Source organism: Vipera berus (genome assembly GCF_964194415.1).
Source record: "Vipera berus genome assembly, chromosome: 10".
Classification (NCBI taxonomy): Eukaryota; Metazoa; Chordata; class Lepidosauria; order Squamata; family Viperidae; genus Vipera; species Vipera berus.
The window spans coordinates 3,568,968-3,588,126 of record NC_138213.1 but is presented as its reverse complement, the minus strand read 5'-3'; the positions used below and the strand labels follow the sequence as shown (position 1 = coordinate 3,588,126).

Sequence of the window (19,159 nt, the reverse complement as noted above, 5' to 3'; positions counted from 1 at the left end):
TGGATAACTTTGCACCAATCACCCGGAGATGGAGATGTCTAGTTCAGCCTTAGCCATGAAAGCAGACTGAGTGAATTTTGGCCAGTCACGGTCTCTCAGCCCAACTGAACTCACAGGGTCATCGGTGGGGAGAAAATAGGAGGAGGAAGGAATATTAGATATGTTTGCCATGTTGAGTTATTGATAAACGTAATAATGGTGGGACAAATATAAATATAACAAATCAACACTGATGCTACACATCAGTACCATGGATAGAGTCATATACACCTAGGTCAGTCAGGAAAAATCGAGTTGATCAACTGATTGGATATGAAAAAAAAAAAGCTCTGGAATGATCTGTAAGAAGCCATGTCTGCACAGTGTGTAGAAGTACCTGAAATCACCAAATCAGTTCCATTAATGCAGTCTTATTAATTGGGTGGGCTTTTTTTTTAGGCCTACCTGATCTGGCCTGCAAATATCTGCATGAATAACACCACTTTTTTGGGGTAGTAGCATAAAATTATATATCAATGGAAAGATAATTTACTGTATATAAAAAAATCTCCTCCCTTCATCTCCATTTCAGGCAGGTTGTGACATTAGATTTCTTGTTAAATGAATAAACTGGCTCTTGTCATCTAACTAAGCACAATCTATTAATCTGAGGAGTGACAAAAACTTCCTTTAAACATAAAAGCGTTTGTTTCCCACAGCCTCACTAAAATGCTTTTTTTTTTAAAAAAAAGGGCTGCTGCAAGACTGTGTGTGTGTGTGTGTGTGTGTGTGTGTAGAATGTTCTAATCCCCCAAGATCTTGGAGGAAAAGACATTTTTTTCCTGACAGTTTCTGGGGAAAAAAAGGTAATTTCTATGGCAAAGTAGTAGCCAAAAATTAAAATCCAGAACTATGTTAATGTTCCTGTATTTTTAATGTGATGTTCACTAGTTGAGGAAGGGAACAGCCTGTAATTTAGAGCCTTTGTTTGGTCATCCACACAACTAATAGGAAAATACTACAGGGAGTTAGGCTGCCACCAGAAGCCAGATAAGAGATAGGAGTTTTACTGCCTTGGAAGAATGCCTGCTTGCTTTCCAATCCTCATAGCTTTGTATTTCCAGATAAAACAATTATCACAAAGATCTCATCCTAACAGAAAGAAAATGTCTAATCTTCTTCATGGACATGTCAACACCCGAGAAGGCCCAGCCTCACATTTGGCCTCCCTTGTAATCATCAGAAGCGGTTGACAAATATTTCCTGTGGTAGTATGTGTGGTTCATTAATCTTAGATTTCCATGAAATCAGGTTTATCTTTGCTTGTCCCTCTGTACTTCTTAGCCCTCACCAATCCTGGTGTGTATCCCTTGGTGTCCTGGTGGACTACCATTTCTGTATGAGCCAGCATTGTGCTGCAGCTGCCAAAAAAAAAAAAAATCCTGGGCAGCCTCAACAGAGGGATAGCATCAAGGTCACAAGAAGTGACAGTATTACTTTATACTGTCCTGGTGAGGCCACACATGGAATACTGCATCCAGTTCTGGTCACCGTTATACAGAAAAGATGCTGAGACGCTAGAAAGAGCGCAGAGAAGAGCAACGAGGATAATAAAGAGGATGATGAATGGCTTGAGGGAACCATGTATGCCTAGCCTACCAAAGAGAAGGATTAGGGGACATGACAACTATCTTAGATACTTGAGGGGCTGCCACAGAGAAGAGGAGATTGTCTGATTCTCCAAAGCACCTGAAGGTAGGAGAAGAAGCAATGGATGGAAACTAATCAAGGAGAGAAACAACCTGGAATTAAGGAGAAACATCCTAACAGTGAGAACAATTAACCAGTGGAACCACTTGCCTCCAGAAGTTGTGGGTGCTTCATCACTGGAGGTTTTTAAGAAGAGACTGGACAGTCACTTGTCTCAAATGGTGTAGGTTCTCCTGCTTGAGTGGGGAGCTGGACTAGAAGACCTCCAAGATCCCTTCCAGATTCTATTCTATTCTATTCTATTCTATTCTATTATTCTATTCTATTCTATTCTATTCTATTCTATTCTATTCTATTCTATTCTATTCTATTCTATTCTATTCTATTCTATTCTATTCTATTCTATTCTATTCTATTCTATTCTATTCTATTCTATTCTATTCTATTATTCTATTCTACTCTAGTCCAGACCAGACCAGACCAGACCAGACCAGTCCAATCCAGTCTGTTCTCTAGCCTGTTCTCTACTCTACTCTACTCTACTCTACTCTACTCTACTCTACTCTACTCTACTCTACTCTACTCTACTCTACTCTATTCTATTAATTTTATTCTTCTATATCCATTCTGGAAGGGATGACTGGTGGTACCTACCTGCCATCTTCCAGATTAAATAAATCCCAATGTGACAATTAGACATTCCTCGTTGAAATTTCAGTTCATGCAGACATTCTCAAGTTTGCTTCCCTTCCTCGGCTTTGAAAAGAAATGCCCTCTGTCCCACGTTTCATAAAAGCAGGTTGAAAGTATTGATTTTAAGGGCTGATTTTAATTATGTTAGAGGTGGTCTCGAATTGTTTTTAACACCTCTGTTTTTCATTTTTGCCTTATGTTTTATTGTAAACCCCAAGGCACCTGGTGGTAGAGTTAGCTAAGTAAATAAATAAATAAATAAATAAAAAAGACCCTGTGATTGATTTTCATTTACTGGCAGTTTTCTCGCGTTTTATAGCAATACAGTGGAAAGCAGGCGCAATATTGCACAATCCATCGTTTTGCAGAGAGTAGCTCAATTTTCTCCATGTGGTTTTTCTTTTTCTTTTTTTTACCAATAAGGCAAAAACATTGCTCAGTTCCTTTTTCACAAGGACTTTCCAATATCCCAGAAATTCTTCATCAGCGTTGTGGGAAAACATGACTATTGAAATAAAGCAAATGTGGGAGAAAGCAGAAATATTTACCTCGCACCAGGCTCAAAATTACACTTTAAAGGTTTCCGAAGAACATTTAAGGGGCAAAAGAAGGCTGCTTTGGTCCTGTTGTATCCTGCCATTTAAATCTAGTATAGATGATGGGATGTCGTTTTTGGTATCTCACGGCAAGCCATGTCTTTGAAACTTAGGGGTGGTGGTGGAAAGGTTAATGGGTCTCTGGCTTTAGTATTTGTCTATGGCGGGGGTCTTCAAACTTGGCCCTTTTATGACTTGTGGACTCCAACTCCCAGAATTCCTCAGCCAGGCAAGCTGGCTGAGGAATTCTGGGAGTTGAAGTCCACAAGTCATAAAAGGGACACGTTTGAAGACCCCTGGTCTACGGAGGCATCTGACATGTTTGAAGCTCCTTCCCGTTCAGGGTTCAAGAAGGGTTAACCATTTTGATGGTCTCTGTTCTGTACCAGCCTGCTACCGGCCCTGCAGAAAAGGCAGGGACAACCCCTTTTACAAGAAGGCAAGAGGCTGGAATTAAGCCTGCCAAATTTATTGATACAAAAACAAACAAGACACGAACCAAGAAACAGGAGCTTTTCAAGCGGTTGCCTTCAGCAAACCAGCCCTCCCACGCATTCCCCTTTTATACAGTTCAGGGTGTGGCTTCTCTCTGCCTCCTTCCGAGGTGCCCCATTGCCTTCCTCTGTTTACTCCTGATTGACTGCCTCCTGCGTCGGGCGTCCTTGAACAGGGCCAGCTGTGGGTCATCTTCATCCACGCTGTCAGGCTCACACAGCTGGGTCTCCGTCGTGACCAGGTGGGAGGGGCCTGGCTGAGGGCTCTCATCAGCAAGATCTTCAACCCCCTCAGCAAGCTCTTCAACACCCCCGTCCTCCTCCTCTGAGTCGTCCGACCCAACTGCCGAACCCACAGGCTGACCCTGAATCACAACAGTCTCTCTGCTCTATTTGAAGAAAAACCCCATAACCTTTTTCACCTTGGTGGAGGAACATGGATGTAACCCTCCTTCACTTGGACATCTTCAGGGTGACCTCAGAGCTGCTGCTTCTCCTTCTGGTAAGAGGGCCTCAGTCCTCTGCGTAAGACTCCTTGTCTTGAATAACTTCAGGATAATTGAAGGTGCCGGTTGTTTGTAGCATCAAAGCAGAGATCTGCAATGGAGCACTATTATGCTAGCAGTTCACGAAAACAGTCATTCCTCTTTAGCAAGGAGTCAAGCAGCTCCCTGAGAGACAAAGATGTCTGTCATTGCTCTGGAATCGGTTCTTTTCCTGCAAATTCACCTCTGTCATTTTTACTGACTGATGATGCAGAAAGCCTTGAACAAAGGTAGGAAATCCAGCCATAAAATTGTGGGAATCGGTCATTTATCTCCTCTGGATGACACCCTTGGGGGGGAGACAAAGTCAGGCAAGCATTATTTATATCCCCTGAATCCTTTATTTCATCCCCCTCTTTTAACTTTCTAAAGTCAATTGGTCAGTTTTTGGCACAATGAAGGCCGTCATTCCAAGCTCTGATATTGCTTTAATTCTACATCAGCTCTTCCTGTCCCAATGTCTTCGTAGTGCCTTGGGCAACTCTCTTTTCTCTCTTTAAGTGCTCCTTAAAAAAATATATTCTGTATTCATAGTTATCAGAAGCAGCAGACTAAAGACAAGGATCCATCTCCACTGTTCAATCATTAGTCAAAACTGCAGACTTGCCCACTGAGGTTCAGCATCAATAAGGCATTTCCTGAGCTTCTGTTTAACAAAACATTGATTGTTCTGCCAGCGAGCTCAATTTGTTCTCTCTCTAGAGTTTGACTTATTACAAGCAGTACCTCCTAGCAAATGTCCATCTAGGACCTAGGTCAACCTCCTTCAAATGGTGATCAACAGCTGCTTCTGGGAAAAGCAGAGGTGACTATGGACAGGGAAGGTCTTGTCTCCCCGTTTCTTCCCAGGAACGGGGCCTCTAACAAGGAGACTTCCTCTGGACCAGGAGTTCCACTGTAGGTGTAATACTGTTGTTTTTTTAAAAAAAAAATACTGGAAGAAAGAGAGGTTGGAATTTGAGCGGGGAAACATAGGCTTGCAGAAGAGCAAGGAGAGTGCCAGATCAGGTCTGGAGATAAGGACGCCTGGACAGGAGGTCACTCAGAAGCAATCCATCTAAAACAGACTTGGAGTGCCAGCTACCAAAGATAAGAACTTTCACGCAACCCATCATCTAAGGTCCAAAAGAAGGCAGAGAGGATATAAAAAGGAATGCTGGTGAGGGATTAAAAGGGAAGCTTTGAGGGATTTTGAGAGACCTCACCGTTCCTGCAAGTTCAGACTGGATTCCGGCATCTCCTCTTTCTCAGCCCAATTTTCAGTGGGGGAAAAACTGTGAGTAAAGCTACGGGGTCAGAGGGGGTACTTGTATGAGTGAGTAACTCTTAAGCAAACTGACTCCAATACAGCTGTCATGGGTTAATGGAGGCGCTCTTTTCTGCTGAGGGCTCCTTTCTAACTTAAGATCTGAACGCTGGTGTCTCCATTTACACTATCCCTAAGAAATCCTCTCTTCCCTGGTTATCTGCTCTGAAGCCTTAACTGTGCTTATCTAGTCTCTGGATTAGGGAAAACGCAAGGTGGGGGCAGTTGTGGAGAGAAGTCATGTGCCCCTCAACCAGGGGTGGGTGAGTATTGAAATAAAAGAAAATAAGTAAAGTATAAATGGAAAACCTGACAGCAGTGGCCCACAGTATCCTTAGCCTTCCTCGTGGAGCCTCCACAGTTTTCCCCACTTTCCCCTTAGCCTCCACTTTTCCAGCTGTCCAGTGGAGAGACTACGATTGCATTTCCAGTTAATGCATAAAAGGATTTCTTTTTTATTTTTCCTTTTGTCCTTGTAAACATCTCCCCCTCTCCTAAAAAAAACAAAAACCCTTCAACTATCACTTTTGTGGGGATCATCTGTGAATTCTGGAACCGCAGGAGATGCAGGAAAAGCAAAAACTCTGCACCTTCTCCGTAGCCTAGGCAACTTTACAAAGCCACTTGCCCTCTGGGTCAAAGTGAAAGGTTTTCCGCATTGCCCTTCCAAAGACTTGTGCTTCGGAGTGTGGCTGGTGTGTGCTAATTAAGTTCCTCCGTTCCAGCTAGCAACTAGCGGATGAAAGAGAAGCGTGTGTCCTCATTAAATCAGGCGCAGTTGGAAGGCTGCACATCAAAAGAGAACAGGTCAGCTCTGGAGTGTGGTGGGGCGCATACATACACACACACAACACACACACACACACCAGAGAGAGAGAGTGTGTGTGTGTTTCACACACTCTCTTTTCCCTGAAGTGCCTCTACAGCAAACCTGTCAATTATGTCACCCTTGCTAACTTCCCTTAGGACAAAACTTGCTGCTTCTTGCTCGCTCTTGGCTCTGTCAAATATTATCCAAATCTTGTTCTTCGACTGTCTCTCTCTCTCTCTCTCTCTCTCTCTCTTTGTGTGCGCGTGTGTATATCCCTCTGAAGGTGGAGCCCTCTTGCAATAAAAAAGCAGGGGGGGGAATAACAACTTAAAATAAGGTGAGAGCAAATATATGAAGTTCCCCCACTACCACTCTGGTGTGGCAAGCAGGGCAGTTCAGATAAAACCACACCGGTTCAAGGCTGCCGTCTGACTGCCTGTCAAGCCCTTCGGATGCTCCTCTGCTCCTCGGGAGACATCCGATACCTTTTCCTGGGCTAGCGAATTGTCCTAAGAAGTTTCCTTTTTTGAAAATCTATTTTATATTTTTTTCTTTCCTTTTTTTTTTCTTTTTTAGTGCCTGTTTGAGCGGTCCTGCCTCTCTTCTGCCTGTCATGTTTTTGCACCAGGCTGAGCTGGACAATTCTCTACTCTTCTACATGGGAGCGACGGTGCTCTACGGGGGGACAATATTTTATCGAGCGAAGAAGAACCGGGTGGAAAAAGCTGCCCCTTTCCGCTGGGGTCTCCTGTTGCTTTTCACCCTGGAAGTCCTGTGCTTCGCCACCTTGAGAAGTTCTCTGGGCTTGACTTTATTCTCCCTGGCGTGTCTCGTGTTTTGTTTTTATACTCCTGCGCAAGCTATGTTGCCCGTGAATGGCAAAGCCGTGTTCATCACAGGTAAGGGAGAGGCATCCGTTGAGTTCTCAGGGTGGGTTAGCCGTCTGAACTCCCAAGAGGAATTTGAATTTGTCTTCTCTAAAAATGACTTTTAGGAGGGATTTGGGATTTTCCTTAGCTAACATTTTTTCTTGGATTAAGGTGGATTTATACCTGTTTCACCTGATTCAGGAAGAAGGATGTTTTCCCTTCAGATTGAAATCTGAGGATGCTTTGGACTCTTAATGGTTGGGCTGGGCATTTGGGTAAGGATGCTTTCGGACGTAGGAGTTGTAAACTGTGAGGGGTCCTCGGTGCTCTCTGAGCTGGGTTGTTTTCTTGCAGACATTTCATTATCCAAGCAGGTAACATCATCAGTCTTAAAAGAGAGTGGGGTTTGCAGAGTGGAGGGAGGAGGAGGAGGAGGAGGAGGAGGATTGTGGGGTCCTTGGTGCTTGCTGAGCTGGGTTGTTTTCTTGCAGACGTTTCCTTACCTAGCTAGGAAACATCATCAGTACTTGATCACTAGCACTCGTGACGTTACCTAGTTTGGGTAACAGAATGTCTGCAAGGAAACCATCGAGCTCAGAGAGCACCAAGGATCCCACAGTCCTCCTCTGCAAATCCCCTCTCTTCTAGGACTGATGATGTTCCCTAGTTGGGTAATGAAACATCAGCAAGAAAACATCCCAAGCTTACCGAGCACCAGGGACTCTTCATTTCAACCCTGAGCTATAGTCTTCTTTATGGGTTGTAAACTGTGAAGTAATTTAGGATCTCAGCCTGTTACCTGGCTTTTTCTCCTTTTTCTTCCCGTGCAAAAAGGGAGCAGGCAGCAGCATATTATGAAGCCTCTTTTTAGAAAGGTTAACTGGCGCAGCTCTTCGCCTCTGACATGTGGCTTTAAACTGCCGGTGATAAATGGTGACAGATCGAGTCCAAGAATGTGTGGCAGTGGGTGTGGATAGCACCTTGACACAAATTTCTTATTTGCTGGTACAGCACTTTGCCAAGAAGAGCATGTGACAATAAATACAGGCCTGCTGGAGCAAGGGGAAAAAAATCCTCAATGGGCTCTGAAAATAATAGTAAATCTCTGTCTGTCTGTCTTCCCCTCTCCCTCTCCATATCTCTTTTTCCGTTTCTCTCTCTCTCTCTCCTCTCAATCTGTCTGTCCCTTTTCTCCCTCCCTCCCTCCCTCCCTCCCTTTCTTTCTCTCTCTCTCTCTCTCTCTCTCTCTCTCTCTCTCTCTCTCTCTCTCTCTCTCTCTCTCTCTCTCTCTCTATATATATATATATATATATATATATATATATATATATATATATATATATATATATATATATATATATATATATCTTTCTGGTTTTTCTCTTCTCTCAATGTTTCTCTCTCTCTCTCTCTCTCTCTCTCTCTCTCTCTCTCTCTCAATATCTCTTTCTGGTTTTTCTCTTCTCTCAATGTTTCTCTCTCTCAATCTCTCTCTCTCTCTCTCCTTCCTCTCTCTCTCTCTCTCTCTCTCTCTCTCTCTCTCTCTCTCTCTCTCTCTCTCTCTCTCTCTCTCTCTCTCTCTCTCTCTCTCAAACACACACTGAGAATGAGAGGTAGAGAAACAGAAAAACTAAGACCATAGCAGGCTTGATCATCCCTGCTTTGGTAGTTTTCTGCTCAACTTTTTCTCCTTTTGTGCTGAAAGATTAAATGTACTTCTCTCATTCTCATTCATTCACTCATTCATTCTCTCTCCCTCTCTTTCTCTCCTTCCTTCCCTCCCTCCCTCTCTCTAAGAAATGGAAAAACATGACTGTTTGGGCGATGAGTGTTGGAGAACGGCTGGATTGACACTAGCAAAAGTCCTCAAATCCTCATTTTTTTAAAAAAAAGAAAAGATCACGTTCTGCCCCCATCGAAGGAACCTCAGTCATTTCATGTGTTGCTTGAAATTTTGGCAGAAGAGACATGTAATATTTCCACTCTCATAACAAGGACTCCTGGTCACATTCCTTGCAAGCAAACACCAGTCACAGCCAGAAGTTCTTCTCTGCTCCCCAACGTTTGATTTATTTTTGATGCTCACATTTCTTCTGCTGTTGCCCATTCGTCCTCTGTTTAAAATCATGAGCCGCTGAGAAACATGCCTGTGCTTTGTGACTTCTGGATTGGCCCTTTATTTAGGTTGTGGAACTTGGGTGAGACACACTAGCCGGATGGCTCATTGCCAAACAAAGGGAAGCAGGTCATTCAAAACACACTTTGGCAGCTGCTTTTGTCAAAACGATTCCTTGCTTTCTCTTTTGGTTGATTGATGCAGGTTGCGTTAAGTTCTGTGGAGACAGATTTGGCTACCTGGTAGGAAGAAATGTCAATCCCAGTCTGACCTTGGGCCGCATTGTCCAGATGTGTGATGGACTCTTCTCCCTAGATGCTTTCAGATGGCGATTAGGCTCCCATCCTTGGGGGATGCTCTTTGTGGGGTCCTTGGTGCTCTCTGAGCTTAGTTGGTTTGTTGCAGACATTTCATTACCAAACTAGGTAACATCATCAGTGCCTAGTTTGGTAATGAAACATCTGCAACCAAACAACCCAGCTCAGAGAGTGCACTTAAGTTGTTACCTAGTTTGGTCATGAAACGTCCTCGCAACAAAACAATAAGTTCAGAGAGTACCGAGGACCCCAAATTCAACCCTGAGCTACAAAGACACCAAATTACATCGGTATCACCTGAGAAAAAAAATCAGGTAGAATTAGATGGTGTTCGGGACTTATTCCAACTCTACAGATGTAGTGGTAAAGGCATTGGGCTGGTACCAAAGAGATCAAAGTTGAAATCTTCATTCACCCAGTGGCATCAAAGGTTACTTAGGAGGATTAAAAGATATGCGTCACTTCTGAAGTCTGCAAGAAAAAAGTATAATTATAATAAATGGATGTTTCATAAACAAATGCAGGAAAGAGGCAGTTGCAGAAAGCTTTTAGCTCACATGGAAGTTTATTTTGGAAGAGGTACAGTTTGTATTTCCTGAGGCAAGAGGCAGTGCCTTAAGACATAATTGGAGCTCGTTCTATTTATTCCTAATTTCACATTAAGATTATGAACTTCTCACATCTCTCTGATTCCAAACGGTTTTCTCTGAGAAGTTTCTGATGCTTGTGAAAAAGGTAATTGAAGGAAACAAAGAGCAAAATGCAAGCTTATAAATACAAGGAAGGTTTTTGCATTAAAGTGTGAAGATGGCTCTGTGTGTAGAATAAGACAGGAAAGGTTAGAAATAATTGGAAAATTCTATTCAGAGCTATACAAAGATCAAGATCACTCAAAAGTAACATCACCCACAAAAGAGGAAATGCAAGATATCCTGTGGAGGAAGTATCAAATGCAATACAATCAATGAAAAATGGCAAAGCTTCAGGAAATCACACACACACACACACACACACACACACGTATGTATATATACAGTATATATACAGGTTAATAATGATGATGATGATGATGATGTTGGAAGGGAGCTTGGAGGTCTTCTAGTCCAACTCCCCAGCTCAGGCAGGAAGCCCTATTCTAAAGAGCCTTGGTGGAGCAGTGGTCTAATGCCTCCTTAAGTAACACCAGCTGCCTGCAATTAGTGCAGGTTCGAGTCCCACCAGGCTCAAGGTTGACTCAGCCTTCCATCCTTCCGAGGTAGGTAAAATGAGGACCCAGATTGTTGGGGGCAATTAAGCTGACTTTGTAATAATGCCGCTTGGGGTGTGTGTGAAAGCCCTAATAAGCAGGGATATACATAGAATGAAGGCTACTGCTAAGCTTGTAAGCCGCCCTGAGTCTTCGGAGAAGGGCGGGATATAAATGGAATTAAAATAAATAAATAAAATAAAATTTCAGACAAATGGCTGCCTAGTCTCTTCTTAAAAACTTCCAGTGTTGGAGCATTCACAACTTCTGGAGGCAGGTTGTTCCACATGTGTACATACATACTGTACACATATACATACATGCATGTAAACATATATTTATATTTTAATGGCTTCTTTTATAGGAACTGACAGTGGAATTGGCCATGAGGTTGCAAAATACCTTGACAGTTTAGGATTTACTGTCTTTGCCAGCGTCTTAGATGCAGCAGGCACCGGTGCCAAAAAGCTGAAGGAAACCTGCTCAGAAAGACTTTGCATCCTGCAATTGGATATCACCAGTTCTGCGCAAATAAAGGAGGCTTATCTTGAAATAAGGCAGAAGTTGCAAAATGAAGGTATGACTTGTTTGCACATCTCCACCCCTCTGTGATTATCGTTCTTGCCCAAGTGACATTTTGCAAAGGTCCAGGAATGAGGCACGTTATTGGCCTGAGAATCTAATCATCCTTCAAAATCAGAGGCTGACATCAACATTTACCTCCTTTGAGTAGCCGATGGAGTGAATGGAATTAAGATAAAAGGTCTACCTTAACGCAGTTGCATGTGATCAACTCAACGGTGGTGGCTACAAGTTGGACGATTGCCCACTGCTGACTGTTGTCCAATATCTGCAATCTAGATAATGAAAAGCTTTGAGCCTCATACTGTTATCCATCAAATATTGTCAGATTTCAACACTGTGATAATCCAAATGCTGCTATTAAAAAAAAATATCAATGGTCTATCTAATGTTTGAAATACAACCGATCCTACTATTCAGACATGGGGGGGGCGGGGGGAGTAAAGGCCTCATTTAGTTTTTTCCCCCTTCCTTCCGTCTCAGAAAGGCTCTGTTGTTTACAAGCCTCTGAGTTACGTCTGTTTGTAACCCTTTATGTTCTGTAAAAGTTATTGCTTATTAACACTATTTAGGACTAGTGCCTTATAAACTTTCCTTTAGCCTCTTAATTGATACAAATAGTCATTTGGCTATTGGAAAATCTAAAATTGCTGCTTCTCAGGAACCCGTGTCTGATTTTGTTTATTTGCTTTAAAAAGTAGGCAAAAGAGAGTGCTTTGGTAAGATATGTATGCAAAGCATAGAAGGAAGGGAGGGAGGGAGGGAGGGAGGGAGGGAGGGAAAGAAAGAAAGGAAAAATGGAGGGAGGGGAGGGAAGGAAGGAAGGAAAAATGGGGGAGGGAGGGAAGGAAGGAAAAATGGGGGAGGGAAGGAAGGAAGGAAGAAGGAAGGAAGGAAGGAAGGAAGGAAGGAAGGAAGGAAGGAAGGAAGGAAGGAAGGAAGGAAGGAAGGAAGGAAGTTTCTGAGATCGTTTCCTGCCATGGGAATCCATTAGTTCACTTGCTGGCTCTTCCTTTCTCCTTGCCAGAGCTTTGGGCTGTTATCAACAATGCAGGAATCCTGGGGTTCGTAGCTGATGGAGAACTGCTCCCCATGAGTTCTTACAAGCAGTGCATGGATGTAAACTTCTTTGGCCCTGTTGAATTATCCAAAATGTTCTTACCTTTACTCCGAAAATCCAAGGGAAGGATTATTAACATCTCAAGCCTGGCAGGTGAGTTATGTTCATGTGTCCCAGCAGGTTGTAAATTTACAGACCGTCACCTGGGTTGGATTCTGTTCCCTGAACGGCCACTTGTCTGACCCTTTCGAGCTGCCATGTGGGAGGTTTTCAAATTAATCCCGAATCTAAGGATCAGACGGCAGGCAAAAGCAGATATGTCAAGGCTACACAATTGAGCTATCTAACATTCAAAAAGATTTAGTTTGGCACGTTAGGGATAGGGCATTATTACATTTCTAATCTGCCAAGGCCAAAAATGAAGGGAAAATGTGGACTGGTCTATTTGTTTGCGTGCGCGCTTGTACGTGTGTGTGCTATCTTTTGAAATTTGTACTTCTCTGAGTATTGCAATGGAGCTTGCCTAAGGCAAACAACAACAACCCATGTATTAAAGAAAGGCATGCATAGTTATTTACTTATTCATGAAAAGAATGTACAGAATTGCATTTTGTTGGCGTAACATTGCTTACGATTTCCCATGGATTCTAATAAACACAATGCAGCCTTGGTACCAAATCCATCTATTAAAATGGGACTTTTTTTCTTGTCTATTAAATCCCATCTTCAGAAAGTCCCAAGCAGAAGATTGGATAATGCAATGAAATATAATGTAATATTCTTACTCCCTGCGCTATGAAAAGTATTTCTTACAGGAAGAACACGAATTGCTTGAGGCTCCTTTGTCTGGGAAGTAAATAATTTTTTTTATCCTGCTAGCAGAGTTTCAGATTCCCTTACAGACAGTTGAGATGGATGTATTGGAGTAAAAATGAGCCAAAAGCAAACTTGTTTTTTAAAAAATAAAATAAAATAATACATTGTGTAACCTTGCTCAATAACAGTAATTGTGAGAGGGATTTGGGAGTCCTAGTGGACATTCATCTAAATATGAGCCAGCAGTGTGCGGCAGCAGCCAAGCAAGCCAACACAATCCTAGGCTGCATTAACAGAAGGATGGAATCAAGATCACGTGAAGTATTGCTACCACTTTACAAAGCCTTACAAAGTAAGGCCACATTTAGAATACAGCATCCAGTTTTTGTCACCATTATTATAAAAAAAGATGCAGAGACTCTGGAAAGAGTGGAGAAAAAGAGCAATAAAGATGGCTATGAGAAAAGTTGAAGGAATTGAATATATCTAGTCTAATGAAAAGAAGGACTGGGGGGAGGGGACATGATAGCAGTATTCCAATATTTGAGGGGCTGCCACAAAGAAGAGGGGGTGTCAACCTGTTCTCCAAAACCACCTGAAGGCAGAACGACAATAATGGACAATTGAAAACCATCAGAATTATATTCTAAAGAGAATATACAAGCTTTAGATGTAGACAAGTATTTACAGGGAGCTCATTTTCCAAGACTTTCACAAGAACAACAACTTGAGATGAATTGCCCAATTACATCAGAAGAAATTTCTTTAGCTATTAAACAGTTGAAATTGGGCAAAGCTCCGGGAACAGATGGACTAACAGCAATTTATTATAAAAAGTAAAATAAAAACAAAGAAAATAAAATAAAATAAAATAAAATAATAAAAAAATAGTAAAAAAAACATAGAAAAAAAATAAATTAACTATAAAAAATAAAATAGAAAATAAAATAAATAAAAAAACAGAATTATAAGCGGAGAAATATTAGAATTCCTGTGGTGGTCCAAAACACTTGAGTATCTGACTAATTTCTTAAAGGCCTGGGATACTTAAAACCTGGCAATATTCTTTTTTCTAATATCCTTTAAGGAAAAGAAGGAGGAGAGGGGGAAAAAAAAGAGAGAGAAGCATTTCAGAACTATATTGAGCCAGCAAGAACTTAGACCTTTAACTTGTTTGCTGCTAACTTGTTTGTATTTAACTTCGGCTTAGCGTTTAGCTTTTCCTTAAGCTTTTAGTTCTCCTTCAATGAGTCACTGTTTTGATTTCTCTGGCAGGAGGAATCCCAATGCCACGGTTTGCTGCTTACGGTGCCTCTAAGGCAGCGCTCTCCATGTTTTCCGGCGTTATGAGGCAGGAGCTGTCCAAGTGGGGCATCAAAGTTGCCGTTCTTCACCCATCGGGCTTCAAAACATGTAAGTTCTCCATCCACCAGGCGTCCAAACATGTTAAGTCGTGAGTTGTCCATCCATCTTTCTCCAAACTCACAAGAAAAAGACACCTCCAGAGGAACCAGGGTTCACCACCCAACACCAGAAATTGACCGTCAGTCCCGTTTCAGCCCTAGCAGAGGTTAGCCCCGGTTTTTGCTATTTTGACATCCGAGATTCAGTTTGTCTCAGCCCTCAGATGCAAAGCGCATTCTTTCTAAGAGTTTGCAAACTGTCTTTTTCCGAGGGAAGACTTCCAATGATTTATTCTTTCATAGCTCAGTTCTACCGGCCACTCTTTTCAGATTCATAAATACCACTTCTGGGAGCTTTCTCTGACGAGTTTCCTGGAAGGTACTTTTATAGAGAGGCTGTCTTGTCTAATGTTGACATCATGTAGCTGAGCCAGTGCTTTGCTTTCCACGGGAAGATGGCTTAGGGGCTTTTAACTGGACCCCCCCTCCCCAGAATTCTTCTTCACCTATATATCCCAATCCACACCTGTGGCAGAAGCCTGAACAGAGTAGGCTTTCCTGCCATCTCATCCTCTCTCTTTTTCTTTATCGGATTTAGAATTGGAATACTTTTGTCACGTTTCCGACATGTGGGCTTTTCAAGTGACTCTGAGGCATTGTTTACCTTAAAAGTAAAAAGCCTTGGTGGAGCAGTGGGCTAATGCCTCCTTAAGTCACACCAGCTGCCTGCAATTAGTGCAGGTTCGAGTCCCACCAGGCTCAAGGTTGACTCAGCCTTCCATCCTTCCCAGGTAGGTAAAATGAGGACCCAGATTGTTGGGGGCCATAGGCTGACTCTGTAAACCACTTAGAGAGGGCTGTGAAGTGGTATATAGAGCCTTGGTGGAGCAGTGGGCTAATGCCTCCTTAAGTAACACCAGCTGCCTGCAATTAGTGCAGGTTCGAGTCCCACCAGGCTCAAGGTTGACTCAGCCTTCCATCCTTCCCAGGTAGGTCAAATGAGGACCCAGATTGTTGGGGGCCATAGGCTGACTCTGTAAACCACTTAGAGAGGGCTGTGAAGTGGTATATAGAGCCTTGGTGGAGCAGTGGGCCAATGCCTCCTTAAGTAACACCAGCTGCCTGCAATTAGTGCAGGTTCGAGTCCCACCAGGCTCAAGGTTGACTCAGCCTTCCATCCTTCCCAGGTAGGTCAAATGAGGACCCAGATTGTTGGGGGCAATTAAGCTGACTTTGTAATAATGCCGCTTGGGGGTGTGTGTGTGAAAGCCCTAATAAGCAGGCATATACATAGAATGAAGGCTACTGCTAAGCTTGTAAGCCGCCCTGAGTCTTCGGAGAAGGGCGGGATATAAATGGAATTAAAATAAATAAAATAAAAATTAGCCTAGTACACCGGCAAATACTTGCTCGAAGGAAGCTGGAATCTGAAATCTCCGCCCCCTTGCACCATATATTAAAACACAATTCTCCACCTTTCTAATTTTGTCATTAATCATATTCTCCAATTAATTTAAAGAATCAGCTTCCCTTCCTTTAGAAGAACCGCCAAAGCCTTATCTTCTTTAGAGAGACAAATGGCCTTAAAAGTGCATCCCTACTCTTCCCTCCTCCCAGCTTTAAACTAAAGCAATACACAAGTCTTAAAGCAATACACAAGTTTAACATATGAAATAGCTGCTTCTTCATCTCTTGTCAAGCAAGAACATTCGATGTTAGCAGCATTGACAACTTTATTTGCCCAAGTGTGATTAGAGAAAGAGATTAGGCAGCCCTGTGAGAAATGGCCAGAGGGAAAAAAAACCATCCATGTCTTGTTGTTTGGCATGCAATGCCCTGTAGTGCCATCCCAAGGGGAGGAATTGAAGCGGTTTATGTCCGGGATACGAGGGGTGTGTAGATATTTTCTCAGCCCTCCTTCTGACCTGTACAACATACAGGTCTTCCCTAGAAGGCAGCCTGGTTGCAGTTGCTCTTTCCACAGCCTTAACTATCCTTTGGGAGTCTTTTATAGGAATAACTTCAAAGAGGCCAGGCATTCCAAAAATGAATGTGTTGGTTTTCTAGCAATCGGGGGAAATCCTGAAGACTGGAAAAAGGAAGAACAGAGGCTTCTGGAGAACCTAGCTCCAGATGTGAGGAAAGATTATGGTGAGGATTACATCTGTAAACTGAACATGTTCCTTAGTCAGATGACTTCAGTTTGCTCATCAGATTTCTCACCCGTGTTCTCTGATGTTCTACATGCTTTGCTGGCTGAGCATCCCAAAGGTTTATACACTCCAGGCAAGAATAGCTACACATTTCTTCTCGTGTTCTGTTATTCTCCTCTCTGGTTTTATGACTTTTTCATGGACAAATTAATGGGTATTCCTCTCTTGCCTTCTGCTCTCCAAACACCAGAAAGTAAAAAACAGGTCATAAGCTGAATAAGAAATCCATGCACCCGTCAAAAATGGAAGTTGACAGTCCATCACAATTTTTGATGATTCGTGCCCTTTATTTGATAAGCTACTCAGCTAATTTTGCAACCTAGGAAACCAGTAAACGATAGACAGATGTAGAGGTATATATGAATATGTGTAGCTTTAGGATGGTAGAGAAGAAAGAGGTTTTAACATTATAATAGCTAACATCTCATGGTCATGTCTTCTACCATTCAGGTTTTTTTTTTGAGATGGAGATTAGCTTTTTTCTGGAATTGTATTTTGTGTTTTGGGGTACTGCTGTAAAACTCTTCCTTTTCCCACAGATTTATATCTAATTTCTCTGATCTTTAGTTGACCTAATCCAATCAACACATATTATATGTACACTATACTTTTTTCCCCATGATCTTGCTCAGGAGTTTATAAAAGAAAAATAAAACCATACTCCCCTGAAATCTTCTAAGAACTCTAGGGGAAGAACATGAATGGATTCTATGCACATATATTTTCTAATTACATGGAATCTCCCTTCCTAATCAGAGACCCAGCAAAATCCAAAAATCTCTGTTGCTTTGGTAGATGATCCTATGTTCAGGATCTCAGAATCGTATGAAGATTTAGGGAGTAAAGTCTGTAAGTTTTGTTAGGGTTAGGGATAAGTTGAGAATTATTAATCCAAACTGTTTATTTTGGGGATGAAATCTCCATTGTCTGAAATGGCATGCCTGGGAAATGGAGAAACTATTTGGTTCAACCCTACCCATGAGTGTTTATTGAGACAAAATACTTCCACCAGAATTCTTTGGATGGAGGCTCTTCATTTGCTTGATATATCCACCTCTTTGTGTTTATGGAGATCCTCTGTCATTCAGGTCATGGTTGTCCCAAAAGTTCTTTTTCAAAAGGCAACTTTTGCACTTTCTTTGTTTTTCCTTGAAGATGTTCCCGCATCTCATCCAAGAAGCTTCTTCGGTTCTGAAGTGGTGAAAGTTCAGTTCAGAAGAAGCTTCTTGGATGAGAAGCGAAACGCCTTCAAGGAAAAACAAAAAAAAGTTGCCTTTCGGAAAAGCACTTTTGGGACATCCACCACTTAGCTATTAGTGGGAAGGTCTACCTCACCAAATTTGAGAAGTTCATCTTCTTTTAGATTTACCCAGACTAAGCCAGAAAATAATTCAAGCAGGTTTGTGCTGGTTTCAAGATGCAACTCCCAAAAATGAATTTGCATCGCACTGTTGCATTTTAAGACACAGCAGTGACTTTGGCTTTTGTGCCAGTTCATGCTGGAGGCAGCTACCCTGGGTCAACCTGACCTTGAGCCAAACAGAGGAAAGAACTGACGTCTGACCTGGTTCCTAAATTACTTGATGGAATCATCAAACCAAAAATGAGAAAATCTAAGAGATCATAAAAGTTTGTCATTAACAATAATAGCAGCCACAGTCAAAGGTTATACTATGCCTGGGCAGGGTTCAAGAGTCCAGTGCCAAAGAGGAAGATAAGAAGAAGGAAAAAAAAAGACATGGAAACATTTATTTTGCAAATAGTGGTTAGCAGAAATGGTTTCCAGCACACGAAAAGGAGCTGCAGGTCGTTATCTCTTTAAGTGTCATTGTTTTAGACTGCCAATCAGATTTCTGCAAGAAGACAGGGTTGGCCAACTTCCCAACAGTTATTTATTTATTGCAACCCCTGGAATCTCCTGAAGTCACATGCCTGAGGTCTGGTGAAAATGCCTAAACATTGGTGATGTAATTTCCTACAAATTTCTGAGCGGGGAAAAAAAAAGAGAGTCAGGACAAGCTGTTGAATATACCTTTCAAAGGGAGGGAGGGAAGGAGGGAGGTAGGGGTGGGTGGGTCACAACGTCATTATCCTGACCCACGTGATTTCCTGGAAAAGGGGAAAAAAATCCAAAACAAGCCGTTTCCTTCCACTTCACACAGAAAAAACGTTGCCCATTCTATCATGCTGAGCACTGGTTTTAGCACAATTGTTGACAGGTTGTGATATTCTGGCATTAATCACTCCAGGATGCTTGGTCAAAGATGACTGATCAGAATTCCATAGCCTGCTGGCCAGTCGCAGGGAGCCAAAAGGGATCATTTATGAAAAGAAGCAATAAAAGAAACAGAAGATGAGTTGAAAGTCAGGGAGGAAAATGGAGACTGAACATAACATTTGCAA

The 19,159-nt window shown here is 42.2% G+C and overlaps 1 protein-coding gene across 1 annotated transcript; it reads left to right on the top strand.

Annotated features, from left to right (window-relative positions):
* Nucleotides 1–6,528: 6,528 nt before the first annotated feature.
* HSD17B2 (hydroxysteroid 17-beta dehydrogenase 2) lies at nt 6,529–16,972 on the top strand (the record flags this gene model as incomplete). The annotated part of the gene is made up of 5 exons (XM_081335649.1): nt 6,529–7,033; nt 11,047–11,259; nt 12,292–12,477; nt 14,416–14,553; nt 16,611–16,972. The coding sequence occupies exons 1-5, from the start codon at nt 6,748–6,750 to the stop codon at nt 16,970–16,972; spliced, it is 1,185 nt and encodes a 394-aa protein (XP_081191775.1). The 5' UTR covers nt 6,529–6,747.
* Nucleotides 16,973–19,159: the final 2,187 nt, after the last annotated feature.